The following is an 18,131-nucleotide window of genomic DNA, read 5'->3' on the forward strand; positions in this document are numbered from 1 at the left end:
GTCGTGTTGCTCAGCAAATTGCTTCATCGTTATTGGTGATGAAATACAGTAAGTTAGTAATAATATGAACAGTTGCTGCAGTCCTGTTGTGTTATTTTGCTGCTGTGAAACACAGCCGTAGACCCACTGCTTTGCACAAAGAAGCTGTCACATAAAACCAAACAAATTTTCTCACGACAGCGAGAGCGATCCCAGCAAAATGTTCTCTCACTGAGTCACCGCTGACTAGTCATCACTGGTGTTGCCACACAAACCCTTTGCACACTCAAGTGGCACCACACACATGCATGCATTCGGTTATCCAAGTACAATTGGCTGATGAGGGAAAATACTCTGCAGAGGAAGAGGATACTCGTGTCAAAAGCAGTCAAGCCTGTATGTTTTATGTCTCACAGGTGACCACACGAGCAGCTACTCAAAAGTACACCAGTAGAGTCGTAGCAGTTTGCGTATACCTGAGTTAAAAGTTATAATGAGGCATGTGGCTGGCTGGGTGTGCGTGTGCATGTGTGTAACGATCAGTGTGAGTGCAGTGTTAGTAAATAGTGACTTACAAGACAGGGAGTGTCCTCCTTTGGGCAGGTACTCGTACAGCAACGGGTTATCATCTCCCATCATCTCAGCCCGCAGTGACAGCAGGCTGTTCTTACTCATCAACGCCGCCTTCAGATTGGCTACAGATGAGATCGTTCCACCCCCGGCTCCTCCTCCAGCCTCCTCAGATTCGTTGGAACCCAGGTAGTTGGGCTCTGTGGTGAGAGCCTCTTCCTGTTTGAGGAAGAAGTCGAGGCGTTCGCCACGGCTGTCTGAGCTGTTGGGTTCGGTCACGTCTGCCCCTGAGAAGACATGAAGTAATGGAGGATTGGTTTAGCTGTTCTGTCGTTCTGGAGTCATCACTGACTGACAGCAAAATGTGTGTGTTTTATTTTAAACAACATATTCTAAGGCAGGGAAATTCAAGCATTTTACAGAGCTCTGTTTTAAAGTAATTTGAGGGATGCTCCTGAAACTCCGCAGCTGAAAATCCCGCCACTCTTGGATTTGTGAAGCCCTTTCCAAGGCTATAAAAAGAAATGCTGGTCAGACTAAAATGCCAAATACTGTGCTTGAAAAGTTGTTGTTTTGTAAATATTTCACCTGACAGTGACAGAAGCTTGAATGAAAATGCAAAAAAAAAAAAAAAAAAAAACCCAAAACACCATATTAAACCAATTCTTCCCTCTCAGTCGAGTCATTGCTTACACCCAGTGTTTTCAGTAACAGCTACCAACATGTCACCGCTCTGAATCATCTCTCTCTCTCCTCAACTCCCTAACATACCTCATCATCACCAGTCAACAAAAATACAGGGAGATCATAAGGAGACAGTCAGAGAGAGAGAGAGAGAGAGAGAGACAGACGTGGTGTGTGCGTTATGTCTGCGTGAGTGTGTTTAGCCATCAGTGTGTTTGAAAGAGGAGTGTGTGGAGAAGCTGTCAGCAGTAGACATGTCGCTGGAGGTTCCACTGTAGATCTACGCGACTGTCAGACCACACTGCTGACGACAGCTCCGCTCAACACAGCCACACACACACAAACACACACACGCAAATAGTGACACAAAAACACACTTTCATTGCCTCCTAATTGACATTTAACTGATGACAGGTTGCTTTCTCTAACAAAGACTTGGACAAAAATACACATCAAGGGCTTAGAGACTTTGAAAAAATGGCTTGTCTACACCTAAAACAAACACAGACAGACTTCTGAGTGCTAATGCAGACTTGTGCCTTGTGTGGAGGGTGGAGGGGAAGGGGGGTGGGGGTTGGTGTGCACAAAATTACGTTTGATTGCTCTGGACCGAAAACTTCTGACATCCTTATATATAAGTCCACTGCTCCAGGAAGCCCATGCAGTGACAGATGAAATCACATTTAAAGCTAATGAGGAATAAACAAAGTGATGACAAGAGGCGGGGGATGTGGGGGGGGGGGGGGGCACTGAGAACAGAAACGGGTGAAAAAGCAAAGGAGAAAGAAAAGAGTGGAGAGACACAATGGAAGCAAGAACTTCACAAAAGAAGCCTGTTGTCCATTTTAACTACAGTCAGGTAGTGCTAAGTGTTTCCTGTGTAGCCCAGTGCTCATCTGCCGCAGGGAGAGTCAAGGTGACAGAGACAGTAGTTTGCTTCTACGTCTGGAATACCGATGGGCACGCAGCCTCTTCACAGACTACTAGGTCAATGTTGACCACTCTCACACACACATACACACACACGGTCAGTCATTTTTCATGCTCAGTATAGATAAACGATCACAGATCGGAAGGATGGACACAAGCTCTGCATGCATGGTTGCGCCTTCACGCATAGGTCTGAAAGGTATAGAGATACGAGTGAGATATGGAGGACGTGGTGCGACAGATAAGAATGACATACATACGAAGTAATCAGTGGCCGTCAAACTACCCGCAGATGCAGAGGAAGATATAAAAAGAGGAGATAGTAGGAGGACGAATGAAGAAAGAAGAGAGGAGTCACAGACAGAACGAAAAAGAGAGAGAGAGAGAAAGAGAGAAAAAAAGACAGGGGAGTGTAGAAGCGGGGGTGTCGAGCTGTGGAGGAAGATACACACAAAACACGCACGCATACATCCACGCACACCCCCGCCCCACCCGTACACACACATACACGCAAACACACACAAAGTTAATTAAGGAGGGGGTGTAGGGGTTGGCGCAAGGGGCACGAGGTGCAGGAATTCATTAGAGCTCTGCCCCCTCCTTCAGTGGGCAGCCCAGCAGCCACAGGAGTCAATCAATAACATAGATCTGCTGTGGGCCAACAACAAACACACACACGCACATGCACAAAGACACACACGTATATGGAGAAAGGAGAGGCAGACAAATGGAAGAAGAGGAAGCAAAGGGGAGAGAGAGAGAGAAAAGAGGGTCACCTCTGACCCCCATCTCCCTCCACTCATCTGTTCATTGGACGAGTGAATGACCCCTGACCACTTTTCCCAGCATCCCCTGGACACGTGGATCTTACAGATGGAACATGTCCACACTCCTCACAGTCATACAGTAACAACACTTCAGTCACACGCTGCACATTAAATGGCAGAGTTATGGAAAAGTGGTTGCTTCATAATTTCCTCGCACATCACAGTCGAAATTCTGAAAATGTGTGAAATTCATATTTGTGTTTTACACATTAGCAGAGGACCGGCTCTCTCCTGCTGACACACTCTACCGTGCAACATACAGTATCCTGCTTCCTGAGGATTTATCCACATTCCCGACACATGACATATTAGAAATTAGTATTCAGCTGATCACAAACAGGCTCTCGCACCAAATAATATGAATATACTACATAATCCTCCTTCACTTATGTAAGCTTTATCAGGCCTTCCATAGCTGTGTGTGTTACTTAAACCTCATCCTGTTCTGACAGATAAAATCATTTACCACACCAGAAACAGTCGCACCTAATCCCATGCACACAGCTTATGGATTTCATCATACGTGTGCTGGGTTTTGCTGAGGATTTGTAGACACACATATTGTGGTGTCTTTCAAAGGCAATAGGTTTATCTGGAGTTTTAGAAACACTCTTGTTACATCATTTCTTTGTGAACATATGCTGAGGGTTGTCTCATGTACTGGTTGTCATGAGACAACCTATGAATTTCAATGGCATGGAATATGGCTTTGAACTGCATGGTCAGATACAAAAAAAAAACAATGAAATTTTCCTCATCTTTTTTTCCTCCATTCTTCTGCCTTACAGTGCAGCGGTCTCCGTACAGTGAAGGGAATTTTCATTTTCCCCTTCATAAAAGAGTCCGAATAATTTAGATTTCTGCTTTCTGAAGAGATCCTCCGTTTAATTTGGTTGCCATGGTAGCCGGGCACCCTTGGCTTCAACATTTATGCTAAATAAAACCCCCTTTTAAAAGGAGAGACAAATATGTGGAAATGGTGGTTCTCTTTGTTCATGTGTGTTTGTGGTGTGTGTGTGTGTGTGTGTGTGCGCACGCGTGCGTGTGTGTGTGTACATGAGCAATGCTGCAAGCTATGAGGGGGCTTGAGTGGGAAAAAGCAAAGGCAGAATAAGACTTGCCATGGAATAAAAGATGTGTGTGTCGAACTATACTTCAAATGTGTTGTGAGGGATACTGCATTTATCATCCATTGAGAGAGTTACAGCTAATGGATAGAAGATACAGTTTTATGTGCTGTGGTTGGAGGCTACACTGTATATCTGAGTGAAGAAGTGTGTGTGTGTGTGTGTGTGTGTGTGTGTGTGTGTTTCACAAGGGGAGTTGTGTTATTAGAGAGTGCACTTTGACGCAGTAAAGAGGAGGAGAGAGAAGGCCTGAAAAGGGAGGAAAGGGTCAGCTGACCTGGTTTGACCTCTGATCTTCTGTTCTGATTGTGCTCATGGAGTGTGTCCGTGTGTGTGTGTGTGCGCATGTGTGTGCGTGTGTGTGTGTGTGTCTCCACAAATGCCTCCTTCATCTCTAAATGAAGCCAAACACTGTTGTGTAAGGGAGTTTCCATTTATATAAAAAAAACAAAACATTTTTTTTGATAAATAAATAGATTCACATACATAATATCATATCAACATAAATTGATACACACATTGGTACTTGTGCACACATACATGACCTGGCTGTTGATGGACACAGTCTTTTATCACCTTCGGTCCCACATACACTACGCCTTCAAATCAACAGAGACAGTAGCCAAACACAATGGAGAGAAAAAGTCCAGGGTGGTTAAGCAACGAGTTACTGAGGCTTGTCGACCACAAGAGAGCTGTCAGAGAAGAAAGTAGGGCTTGTGTGCATGTTTGAGTATGGGTGTGCAAACAAAAGAGAAAGACTCTGTCTCACTGTGTGTCTGTGTGTATGTGTGTGTGTGTGTGTGTGTGACAGATAAAGACGCAGAAAGCAGACTTGCCCCAAGTCGGCCTGGTTAATGGCTCAGCTCGGCTCTGGAGTTGAAGAGGACAAGGCAGTACGAGAGCGCGAGACGCCGTCTATGAGACGCTACAGTGACACGCTTCCAAACGAGAAAACGCAAGTCCCTCCTTCACCTTTCCGCACAAACAGCTCTGCACACTGTACATGTGATTAGTACGTGTTTGTCCTCGAGTGGACAAAGCGGGGAGGGAAGGTGGAACTTGCTTCCTCAGCATGCCAGAGTTTGAGAGGGTAAAAAAGTAATTTCAGCCGAGAAGGGGGAGTGAGGCACTAAAACAGCTAAAGAATTCAGAGGCAATTTAAAAAGCAGTGTGGGAGAGGGGAATGAAAAAAATGCTGGGTTAAAAAGGAGGGAGGATGGAAAGTAAGAGACTGTTATTCTCTCTCTCTGTCTTCCTCTCTCCCTCTCTCTCTCTCTTTCTCTTCTGTTGTTTTTAGGGACTAGCCGGGCCACAACCTCCAGGAGAGATAGGGAAGGGTTGGTGGTGGTGGTGGTGGTGGTGTGGTGTGTGTGGATAGGGAGGGCAAGCATAAATCAAGCAGAGCCTGAAGGCTTTAGAGGAGGGAGAGACAGGGGGAAGGAGAGTGGTAAAAGACCAGGGAAAGAGAGAGAGAGAGAGAGAGAAAGAGAGAGAGAGAGAGAGAGAGAGAGAGAGAGAGAGAGAGAGAGGATGGTGCTGGTGGTGCTGGTGGTACTGCTGGGGGCTCAGAGAAAAAGAGAGAGTGTGGGTGGAGGGGAGGAGAGGAGAGAAGAGGAGCACAGCGATTGCAAGAGTGGTGGGGTGAGAGGTGGACGGTGGGGTGATGGAGTGTGGGTGGGTGGGTGAGTGAAGGGGGAGTGAGGAGAGGTGAGGGGGAGGTTACAGAGGCTGTGGGAGGAAGGGAGGGAGGGTGGGGGTGAGCAAGTGAGTGTGTAAGAGTTCGTCTCCAGCAAGCCAGCTAAATTTGAAAATGTACGTTTTAGCACGCCGTCAATGCTATGCCTCCGTTTCTGACGCCCGAAAAGGAAGCTCTGAGAAAACAACCCCAGAACAGGGGCCGTGTGCATGTTTAAAATGAACGTTACACATCAGAAAGATATAATTAAGCACACAAGCAGCAGGGCCATTATATCAGGATTTAAAGCCTTGTTGCCATATCATTTCACTAACAACACAATAACCTGTCGTCATGTTTCTTCGCGTTTGCATTTTGCAAAATAGAAAGATATTACAGTGTCGGCCATGGGGGATTTGGCCTTCATCTGCTGCCTAGTAAATAGACTGTAGCCTACTTTTGAAAAGGCTGGTCACAACAGAAAGTGGCCACAGTCTGTAACTGGCAAGCTAACTGTGAACATGCTAACCAGCCTCGCTACCACTAGTCTAGTACATTTAACTCAGTTCTTATCAACCTTCTGGTTGGCTTTGCTGACTGACATTTACATCGCTTTTTTTATGCTCGGACAACAAAAGCAGAAAAAAAAAAATTGCAAAAGAGAACAACTGGGTATTTGTGAGTTCCACTGCATTAAAACACAGTATAGGTAATCAAGGAGAACGGGATGTGACACACTGTGGCTGCGTCTTTCCCACTGTTTACCAGATGTTGGCAGTGATACACAGTGAAAAGGACAGCAGAGAGCAAATTTCCCATTGTTGTGCTTCAGTGTGGATGGAGATCTCTACAGAAATACAGTGGAAATTCTGGTGTGGTCCAGTTCAGGTCCAGTTCAAACACAAACTGCATTTTCAAAATTAGCCGCCTTGGCGTGGACGTTGTCTCAGTGAATGAGTGAAGGAAGGGAGGGACAGAGGGAGCGGTGAGTGTGTGGGGGATGGAGGATTGCAGGGCTCAAGGTAATCTGGGGAGTTAATGCAGCTTAGAGGGACTGAGAGGAGTGGGAGGGAAGTAGAGAGAGGGGGAGAGAGGGAGAGAGGGAGAGAGAGAGGGAGGGAGACAGAGAGTGATGGAAGAGGGACAGAGAATATAAAAATAATAGGGTCAGCAGGGAAAGAGAGGGAGAAGGGAATAAATGAAGATGTATCAGAAACAAAAGCCGAAGCAACTCAGGAGGGGGGGGGGCGCGAAAGGACAGGGAGCGTAAAAGCTGGTGAGATAGGAGAGTGGAGGGGGGAGAGAGCGAGCCTAGTGAGTGTGTGAGATAAAGAGTGGGCTAATGAAAGGTAGGGTGAGGCAGAGCGAGTTGGCGAGTAGGAGGGAAGTCGACAGAGAGAGAAAGAGAGAGAGAGAGAGAGCGGGGGAGAGTTCTGCATGGGGAAAGAATGCTGGGTGGGGAAGGAAGGCAGACACGCAGGGCTTTGTGCTAAAAGCAAAGAGAGAGAGATGGAGAGATTGGGTGAGAGAGAGGTTACGTCTTGGTTTTATGCAGAGGGGAGGAACTGGTGAGCGGGCATGTGCCCAAAAGCCCTGTCCAGCCCGGTCCAGGGTCAAACTGAAAGGTGAGGTGAGAGAAAGACAGAGAGAGCTCGAGAGGAGGGAAACGAGGGGGAAGCAAACTGACAAAGACTCTGGTTGGACAGTTAACGCTGACCAGGTCAGATAACTAGTCATAGTTAGCTAGTTAGTCGTTTTACTGCGCCCTGGAAATGAATTTGAAACAAGGTTAAGAGCCAAACAAAGCTGGTAAATTCAACTTATTTCCCCGCGGACTTTTAAGGGTGTATTACAGAGCTATGTACGAAATAGGAAACTAAATGTTGCGACACATGAAATGTGAATTCGCTCAGTAAAATGAGCTTTAAGTGAGGAACACGTATCTCAATCTTACGCTCCCATAGCAGTTTTCACATAGCTATAAATATTGTCACATGCTCATGTCAGGCTCATGCAAAAGTGTCACAGTGCATCTGGTCAAGGTGCACATAATCGCAACAAACCAGTTGATTCCAGTTTCCTGTCTACCACTATACGTTTGGCTATCAAATATGAGCATGCCAAAAAATTAATCGACTGCCTCAAGAATCATTAAATACTTACACTGGCCTTCTTTTTCATATTCTTTATTTATCAGTCCACCAGAACTGAGAACAATTACACTTGTTTCAGGAGAACGGGCTGATTTATAATTAGTACTGCTGCAACAGAAGACTCTTTCACTTTGTTTCAAGAAAATAAGATTTATAAACACGTCACTTATTTTTGCTGTTTATTCCATTGCAGAGTCTGAAAACCCAGCAAAACAAGACCTCTGCCAACTCCAGTATCCTCATATATTTTTCAGTTTTGACTGTTTGACTTTTCTGAGACTTTTGTTAAGATGAACAAATGCTGTGCAGACAGGGGACCCAAGAGGCCACCATCATCAAGTGGCTGCCTGACAAATGTACAAAAACACAACACAGGAAGACGCACACTGCAAATCATACACTTGTCACAACAGGCAAACAGAGAGCAGATGACCAGTACAATAGGTCCCTCCACAAACAGTCAATGTCACTGTGCTCCATCCACAGAGGGACACTCCACATGGCGGAGAGCAGGGGGTGTTTTGTCTTCTCTATACAGTATTAGTGTATTGTCGGGCTTCCCAGTGACCACAGAGTACGAGAGCTATTGCCCCTCTCCCCTCTCTCTGCTCATCTCTCCCATCTTATAACATTAAGACTCTCTGCCTCTCTGTGCTTGTATCCTTGGCAACCTGCCTCCAACAATGGAGAGAGCTCAGGCCTCAGCATGGGAGGAGTGTGGTGCCACAGAGAGGAAAAGCAAGGACGAGGGAGATAGAGGGAGATGGAAAACTGGCAGACAGGCTGGGCAGAAAGGGAGAGTGAAGGAACGAGTCACAGTGTTTGTCGCGCACAGACGCGTGGGTCAAAGTGAGGTGAGAGAGCGAAGGGTTAAACGGGGGAAGGAAGCGAACAGATGAGACGTGAACGAGGGAGCCAAACCTGCACAAGCTGCAAGCTTAGTGTTAGTGGATCAGTAGAGATCCGTGTAACTCTTAACTCTTGATACATGTTGGACAGAACTCAAGATCAAGGCAGGATGGATCTGGACGTTGAACCTCCACGAGCTTCCCAGCAGTCCAAAGCCCGCAAAGACGCCACTGAAATAGAAGATGGCAGTGGTTGACTCAGCTAATTAATCACAGTACTGGCAGTGCAGCCAACATGGGGCTGATTGCGTGCACAAATTGTGTGAAGTTTGATTTTATGAGTTTTCATTTTCTTTTTTCCACTTGAATTGTAAGTTTACAAGTGACTTATTTCAAGATCTGAGGACTTTTCAAATCTTTTCAAACAAACTAAAATTTTTTTCATTATGTTTGTCTCCAAAGCTAAAATTTGCTCAGGAAACCACAGTGCTCTGCAGGGGGAAATCATGTGGGGCAAGAGAAACAAAATTGCCACAGCATGCTTCCTCTATGAGACAAGTATAAGGGGTAAGAGCAGTAGAAATCACACTGTGTGGACAGAGGGGAAAACCAGAGCGAGGGAAACGTGCATATAGAGGACTGTGCTCATCTGAGCCATTGAGATTAATTGCTTATGACCAAATCAGCAAAAGCTGTGCAAATTAAAGAGCAGGCCCAGCCCTACCCCTCCTCCCTCACCCCCAAGCCAGACCCAGTGGACAATGCGTATGACGAGCCCCTGCGCTTATTCAACGCTACAAACATGTCATTTCCTCTTTCCCCAGAGAGGAACGCAGAGCTCAGAAAGGGCTCAAAATGGAGCAAGGGGTCGGTCAAATAGTGCAAGCGTGTGCACGCACACAGAGCCAGTGCCCTGAGCAAAACTGCTGATATCTCACCCTGCTTCTCAAAATCGGTCCTCTCCCTGCTTCTCGCTCCCTCCCTGACTCTCTCATTAAGAAGCCGTTAGAGAGAAGGGCAGAGTGAGACCAAATGACCCCTTCCTAACCCCTGTTAAACATCCCTGGAAGAGCAGGAGGGAAGAAAAGAAGGTGAATGATAGGAGGATGAAAGCGAGAGATGGGGTAAAGGAGAAAGTTCGGGGAGTGAGCCCAAAATAGGTGAAAAATCAAACATTTCTGTTCCACACCCAGCAAGCAGAAAAAATATCCAAAACGATGCTTTTGAAAGTAACTCCTCCTAAAATATATGGCTGTATAATGTGTGAATTCCAATGTTTCCGATGCAGTATCTGGTGTCTTTGTCGTACTAAATGACTTCATGAAAATGACACACGGCATGTTTTAAACACGTATTTGCGCAGCAATAAGGTGACACCGCATCAGTTTACTGTCGGATCTCGTTCACTAACGTAACACTTTGCAACTTTACTACAGAACGACTAGACACGCGCTCTTTGCAGCGTTCAGTAGACGGACAGAGAGGACGAGAACGCGTTAGATAGAAGAGATGCATGAGTCACAGTGGAAGAGAGAGGTAGAGAGGCGTGTGATAAGTATGCAGTGACTTTAGGAGAAGGGGATAATTTGGGAGTGGAGGGGAAGACGGCTAGGCTGCTTCCTTAGTCGGACACAGGAATGTAGAGCGGGCGGATCCCAGTGCGTGCGTGTGCTTCTATGTGTATGTGTGTGTTTGTGCCAGACAGGAATCCCTAACCCCCACAGACTCCGGCTCCACTTATCAAGGCCTGAACAGAGGGGCACGCGGAGGAGGGGGGTCCTGCACTATCAAATCCACCTCTAACCCCCATCGCTCCCTTTCTCCCCTCCTGAACAACACAGACACATATCTACACACAGAGACACAAACTAAACCTTGAAGCTGGATGTCTCTGAGGCTGGAGGAACTATGGGAAGGCCAAACAGTCTAACCGCGAAAAAGAAAAAAAAAAAAAAAAAGTCAGGGTCACAAATCCACCTTATACACATGGAAACACACACACACACACACTGCACTGCCTCGCTGCCTCTCAATCTATCTCACGTGCTTCCCCCCCACACACAAACTCTGAAAACCTCTTTTACTTTTCTTACCAGCAGTCACCTTTCAGCACTGAAGAATTCTCTCACTGACTCCGAATTCACACAAAGGTGCCTTAAATTTTTTTAAAACTCAGGTCAGATGTAATCTCAACTGGGGAATTAGTGTTAATAATAATAAAAAAAAAAGTATCTACAGGTACTCCTGTTGTGGGAGGTCTCACCAGAAACAAACCCTTGAAACATTCTAGATTCAGAGATACTGAATTACGAGGAAGAGGGATGGGGGCAGAGGAGGTACGGGGGTGGAAAGGAGATCAAATGGATCAGGTGAAGTTATTCTTTTTACGCTGCTGCCACTGCTGCTGCTGCTCCTGCTGCTGCTGCTGCTGCTGCTGCTGGTGCGTGAGAATAGTAAGAGTTGCAAAGACGGACGGTGGAAACAATGAGAAGTACGGGAAGGCAGGTGATCAGGGCTCGGGAAAGGGAACAAAGGGGGGTTTGGCCTCCTTTTTGTAAAACTTGCATCATGTCTAAAGACAATGAGCAGAGGATACACAGAGCCCTGACTTCAATTCCTGGCTATGGCTGCTGTTATACAAGCTTCTAAAACTGAATGCAAACTCACACTGAGAGTTTCTTTTATCTAAAAAGACAAAACATGTTCCCCAGGTAAATGAGTATCTACCTACAGCTCCTATGAACTTGCCAGCACAACAGTTGGCTATTTTAGATTACAATTCCCACAGATATGAAGCAACATCAGTACTCATTTGAAGCCACGTTTCAGGTGACATGCTGAGTGTGTGTCCGTTAACTCCTGAGAAAAACATTTGTTTCTTTAGCTGCTAAATTCAGTTCACTGTGTTCACCAACTAACAGCTGCTAACCCCAACTGATGTGCTAATGTTGTTCAAAGTCTGGTGCTTAGCAGGTAGTGTACAGTAGACAGCTGATGGAGACACTGCATGAAAATCAAAACTATTAGCTGAAAGATCCTAAAAAGTTCCACAGGGCTGCAGGGAACTGCAGGTGGTATTTCTCTGTGAGCAGCCCCTTTCAAATTACAGGTACTTAACAGAACCTGGAAGTTCCAGTTATGCAAAAGCAAACAAACAGAAGCTCACAGATCCTACTGATGAGGAGGAAGTGTGACCCACAGCCCTGCCTTTATTTGAACCCCACAGAGTCAATGTGAAACTACACACACACACACACACACACACACACACAGTGCGCAAGCAGCAGCCGTTGCTCCAGTATACGAGATGAGTTAAAAGAGAAGTGACAGTGTGAACTGACAGGATGGAAAAGAAGGTCCAAACAGACCGAGGGAAGGAGGATGGAGGAGAGAAGGAGGGGACAAATAGTTGTGAAGGACAGATAGTGGCTTCCAGGACTGTCTTCAGCGCCTCTATAACTATCAAATCCGAAAGGAACCGCACACATGTACACACAATTACACACACACACACTTGTATGTACACAGCCCAAGCCATAATTGTCCCCTGTGGTGATTTTGGCCTCTCCCTCCAAGTTTCTCATTGCTGTTGGCCAACTCTTCTGTATCTTTAACACTTTCTTTTTTTCCCTCTTTTCAAAAGGAGGAGGGGTGGTTTGTCACAAGAGAAGGAATGAGGGATGAAGGAGAAAGAGAGGTCTAAAGGAAGGAGGTGTGGACGGGTGTGACGATTGAAAAGTGGGGAATGAAGGGCAGGAGGGAAAAGGAGAGAATGAATGTGTAAGAGGAAGGGAGACTTTGCCCTCCAGTGGGAACACTCCCACGAGTGTGTGTACGTGTGTGCGTGCGTGTGTGTGTGTGTTCAAGCTGTGGCTCGGCCAAACCGACACACCCACAGGCTGCAGACCTCTATATCCTGTTCGGGTTGTCCGTTTGTCCAAACATTATGCACCCCTCCTCCCCTCGCTTCCCCCCTCCTCCTCCTCTTCCTCGTCGCTCCCCTATTCTAACTGGTCTGACAGGGGTAGAGGCTGCCGAGGGAGTGGGTACGGTAAATAGAACAAAGCCACCTTTCTAAAATAAACAGACCGGGAAAGAGGAACTTTGGGTTGACTCAAAATGAGAGAAAGGCAGCCCAAATCCAGCCGTGGGTTTACTGTAAAGCACTTTTTTCTTTTTTTTAAATCTTCACAAAAGTTACAGTATCTGCTTCTTCCTGTCAATCAGGCTGCTTGTGTGTATATCTCTGTCTCTTTCACACACACACACACACACACGCACACACACACACACTTTACTAGTCTCAATATCCCGGCTGCTTGCGCTCGACTAACTCTTAGTACAGGACGACACATAAGCCACAGAGAGCAGAGCTGCCAGACTCACGGCTACAGGGCCCATTACTGGCTATCAGATCACTGGAGGAGAGAGGAGAGAGGCATCCTAGCTCACATCACATCACATCTCCATCTCCTATCTCCAGAAGAGGAGCCTTGTCACAGATCTCTCATCAAGGAGGAGAAGGAGGCCTCCTTTTTGTTTTAAACCGATATTGTTTTTAATGCAGCGTATTGCTTTAAACCAGTTTCCATAAGGGTTCAAAGCTCCAAGTCACCCACAAGTTTCCTGCTGAAAGAGGACACAGATCATCACAGTTAACAGTAAACAAGTTGCTCCAGTGACAACTTGAGATCAGAGGTTGCCAACCGTTTTTGGCTTGTCACCTCTTAAAAGAAAGCTAAGACTACTCGCGACTGTTCATCACATGTTGCCTATTTCGATGGGTTTTAACCACTTCAAACACCGAGTAATGTTTGCTTTGAACAGATGAAATCAGCAAGTAAACCACATGCAAAAGGGAAAAATAAAATCTTCTTGTTCAAAGGTTTTCGCATGGTGATGGGGTGGGGGGATTATAGAGAGAAAAAAATAAAAGACGTTGCGTATCTTGCCTGAGAATCGTCATGTTTTCAGTATCAAACTAGGCCAGTGACAGACTGACTACTTATCTGTGCATCCATGGCTAGACTGCAAACAGGAACTGCTAATTTGGCATACCTTTAATGATGCCAATTTGCCAAAAAGTAAACAACATTGTGAGTTAAATAATGTATGTAGCCCACAGCTAACTAACTGACTCCACTGCAACATTATACTTCCTGTTTACGGATCTCAAAGCATTGTGGGGACTGCAGTTACAAACCTTGGTGGACGATTACCCTGGAAATCAAAGTAAGATAAAGAATATCAAGCAGTTACAAAATCCATCATGTTTCACTATTAATATTGGCTGCTCTTGGAGTTGAATGGTCTCTGTTTTGGTTGTTACAGGGCACAATGCCTTACAGTGCTTGGACAAAGCTACCAGAAACACTGCCCTGCTGATTGTTCACCTATTTATTACTCAAATGACTTGAGAAAGTAACATATTGTGATTAATTGGTTGAATCGGTTGGCCAGTTGAGAGGCATGGTATTCAAAAAATCTGTTTTGACCCAGATGTAATTGTTATTGATTTTTCCAGAAAGCAAAAATGATACGAAAATGAGCTGAAATCATACAGCATTCATTCTTTAAGTATGTGAGGAAAAGAGTGTTTTGTAAAGCTAGCAGGGAAGCAGAGGGAAATGATTCAAAGCCCCTCAGGTATGATCACATCTGATTTGAGAGTTGGATTAAATAACCCTGCTGAGTTCTAGAGGATGCTGAGAATGCTCTCATGCTTCTGAATCTAAACACACATGTTTGTGTGTGATCTACAAAGTTAACCAGAACTATTAATATGTCTGTGCACAGACATTTGGAGTTAGATCTGAAGTGTGTGTGTGTGTGTGTTGATGTGTGAGGGTGGGGATTTAGCTGTGGGGGTACTGCTGTGAATGTTCAACCACAGAAACCTCCTGACCCGCCCACCCCTGTGCCGTGCCAACAGGACATCCTGTCAGGATGCATTCTGGGTAGTTTATTTCTTAGACCTGAGCGACTGATGCCAAGAGATGTGTGTGCGTGTGTGTATGTGTTTGTGTGTGTGTGTGTAGACAGACTTTAACTACATACATTTTAAGTGAAATTTAAGGATTATACTGCACATATATTTTAGAGAACATGCACAGGTGTTATGAATGCATGTGTTTATATACTTTTGCGTAAGTTAGTGGGTGAGTGTGTACAATATGTGTGTGGGCTGTGGCTGACTAAAGCACACACATGGGCCCAACCCAGGTGAACTCAGGGTGGGATGGCTACTCTTTACCCCCCCCCCCCCCCCAAACACACACACACGCACACTTAGTCACATATATACACACACACACACACACACTCCTCCTCTTCTCCACCCAGCAATTCTTCTCCGCTCTGTTCCAGGGGCAGGAGGTGGCGAGGTGGGGGTGCTGACGTTTTGGAAAAAAGCCACGGTCAGTAGTGGGGAGGGGGGCAGCTTCCTGTCCAAAATGGCTCTTTTAAAGCCAGAAAATTATAAATAGAGCAGGTGTCAGTATTGAGAACTGAGAGGGAGAAAAAGAGTGCTGCGAGAGAAAAAGACAGACAGCAAGAGTGTGAAAAATTGTGTGAATGTGTGTGTGTGGTGTGGTGTGATGGCGTGGTGGAGTAGGAGAAGGGGCTTTTAGCTGGTGGACTGCCCATAATGTCCAGCAGGACGTGAGGTCATATGACAAAGATGGCTGGTGGGCGGTGAGAAATGATTGGTTATCTCTGTGATAATGGAACTTTTTTTTTTTTCGTAACATAGTGGGGAAAGAGCAGGAGGCTGACGTGAGGCAGAAAGACAGACAGACGAAAAAGAGGGGAAAGAACAGCATTTCAGTCATCTGTCACAATTCCCTCAAGAACAAAAAAGCATTCAGCCCTCCAATGTGCAACTGAGGGGCGAAGGGGGGGAATGACTGTGTGTATGTGTGGTAGCAGGGCACAAAAAGGGGAAGAAGAGGATGGACGGAGCAGGGGAAACTGAGGGAGGTGGGGTGAGCAGGCCACAAAAGTCAAAAGGGTGGGAGGAAAGGGCTGAACTCATCTGCACAGTCAGAGGACAAAGAGGCAGAGCAAACAGGGGGTGGGGGAGACAGAGTGAGACACACATAGAGGTCTGCAGTACAAAGACACAGAAGTGAGACAGAACTGATAATAGACTGACTGTGGAAAAAGTGAGAAAGATGAACCAGGAGCCACCAAGAGAGACAGGAGAAAATACAAGGGCCGAGGCCTCAACACACAATGTAGTCATCTAACCCACAGCACGTCAAGCAGCAAGCCATGCAGAAATGGGTTAAATATTCCACACAGTCTGAAATATTAAATCTATTTTGGTTTTTAATGAAGGAGGAGTGAATTAGGGAGGAAATATGAGAGTAGATTATAAAGACGAGAGCGAGGAGAAGGGAGAGAAAAAGTGGAGAGGTGTGCGAGGGGTGAGGGGGTTGAAATCTGTTCAGGTGTTTTAAATATTAAACCTATTTCAAGTTTAATGAAGTGCAAATACTATGGGGAGAGTCTTAACTGGAATACAGAGAGGAAGGGGGCGAAAGGGGGATCCGATTCATTATTTCAAGTGTTCACCTTTAGACTGCGGAGACTTGGGGAGACGAGCACAGGGAAAGAGAGGGAGGAGGGGGAGAGAGAGAGAGAGAAAGTTTATGCAGAAGTGCAAACTAGAGGGCAGTTCTGCGAGTGCCTGTCTGTAGCCCTCAGGTGAGTCCAGGAGCTCCAGAGGATGAAGGTCTGAACTCAAACAAGCCAACAAAACATGCAGCAGTCCCGAGCTTACAGGAATAAACAGGAAGAGGAAAAAAATGATTTCACTTTTTTGGGGTGTCTCTGTGGGCATGTGTGTGTGTGTGTTTGTGTTTGTGTATTTGTGGTTGAGGAGGGGAACTCTGAGGCTGCAGAGAGGAGAGGAGGAGAGTCAGATAAAGATGTTGGATTTCAAAAAAGATTGGCGATGTAATCAATGTGCAACAGCTAGAGGGAAATGGAAAGAACAGCCCACGTGTGATTGAACTGTTCATGTCTACATAATCAGATGCTCTAAGCTGTGTGTGCGCGTGTGTGCGTGTGTGTGTGTGTGTGTGTGTGTGTGAGAGAGAGAGAGAGAGAGAGAGAGAGTGTGAGTGTGTGTAGATCACACTGGCCATGTACTGGATTGCCAAAATCCCCCAAGCTGCCACTAAAGGTCACAGTGTGTGTGTGTGTGTGTGTGTGTGTGCGCGCGCGTGCGTGCATGCGTGTGTGTGTGTGTATGCGTGCGTGTGTATGTGTGTGTGCGCATATGCTTTTTTAATACCAGTGAAACAAACAAACAAGAAGTATTTCCAGTGCTGTTATTATGTGGGATTAAGATCAAGTTGGTGTTTGCCCCAAGTATAAAGGAAGCAGGAAAGAAATCAATCATTAACTTCAGCAGCTCAGGCTTCTTCTCAGTCCTCTCAGAGTGAAGGTGCCATAAAGCAAAGCTCTGCCTCAAAAAAAAACAAAAAAACGACATGCCTTTTGAAGAGGTCACACCTATTTTAATAAAAGAAATAATAACATGAGATGAAAAGAAAATAATGAAAAATTCGAATGGCAGAAAGTGAAGCCTTTGTGGACAAAATGACACATTTACAGAAAATGCTGTATTTTATACATACTCAGTCGTGATTTTATTTACACATTACTCCTCAGAAAAGGAGCGTGAAAGGAATTGAATAAGTAAATACTGGAATACAGTGGCAGTTAAGAGGGGCATATTCTAGCAAAGATGATAGATAGATACATAGACAGATATAGATAAATGAAGTATTTTAACCTTATATCATCATATCAAGTTTCTTAAACTTGGACAATCAGTGGCTCAAAAGGAACGAATATCTGATTTACAATCAAACAACACTGGAAAAAACCTCTTAATTTTCTGTCAGTCAGTTAATGGATAAATCACCTCATTGTTTCAGCAGTACGCAGATTACAAGAGAGGAAGAAGAGAGGGAGATATGAGGCATCACAGAAGAATATACAGAATTATTTAATATAGCTTGGTGCTTGATTTTTCAAAACACCTTTGATTTCCAGATGCTTTTTAATCCAGGTGTGAAGGAAGCAGCAGGAGCCAAACTAAAAATAATTTCAGGTAATTATTTAAAGGTTTACGACATAAGCAGGAGAAGCAGAGCCTATTTAAAACTCCTTTTCTTGAAAATTGTCACCTCCAATATAATGTTATGTGGAAAAACATACACACATGATCAGATCACGGCAATGCAAGAGCTCCTGATTTCTTTTCTCTAATTCGAGATTTCAAATATTGTTGTCAGCAGACAAGGTGAGCAGAAGAAAAGCTG

The 18,131-nt window shown here is 45.3% G+C and overlaps 1 protein-coding gene across 5 annotated transcripts in view; it reads right to left on the bottom strand.

Moving 5' to 3' along the window:
• Positions 1 to 18,131, bottom strand: part of zbtb46 (zinc finger and BTB domain containing 46) — a 58,074-nt gene that overhangs the window by 14,992 nt on the left and 24,951 nt on the right. For all 5 annotated transcript variants that reach the window (XM_046396447.1, XM_046396446.1, XM_046396444.1 and 2 more), the window contains exon 4: positions 555 to 836. In XM_046396447.1, coding sequence (XP_046252403.1) covers positions 555 to 836 — 282 coding nt within the window. The remainder of the gene's footprint in view (positions 1 to 554; positions 837 to 18,131) is intronic.

This window comes from Scatophagus argus, chromosome 8, assembly GCF_020382885.2.
Source record: "Scatophagus argus isolate fScaArg1 chromosome 8, fScaArg1.pri, whole genome shotgun sequence".
Lineage (NCBI taxonomy): Eukaryota > Metazoa > Chordata > Actinopteri > Scatophagidae > Scatophagus > Scatophagus argus.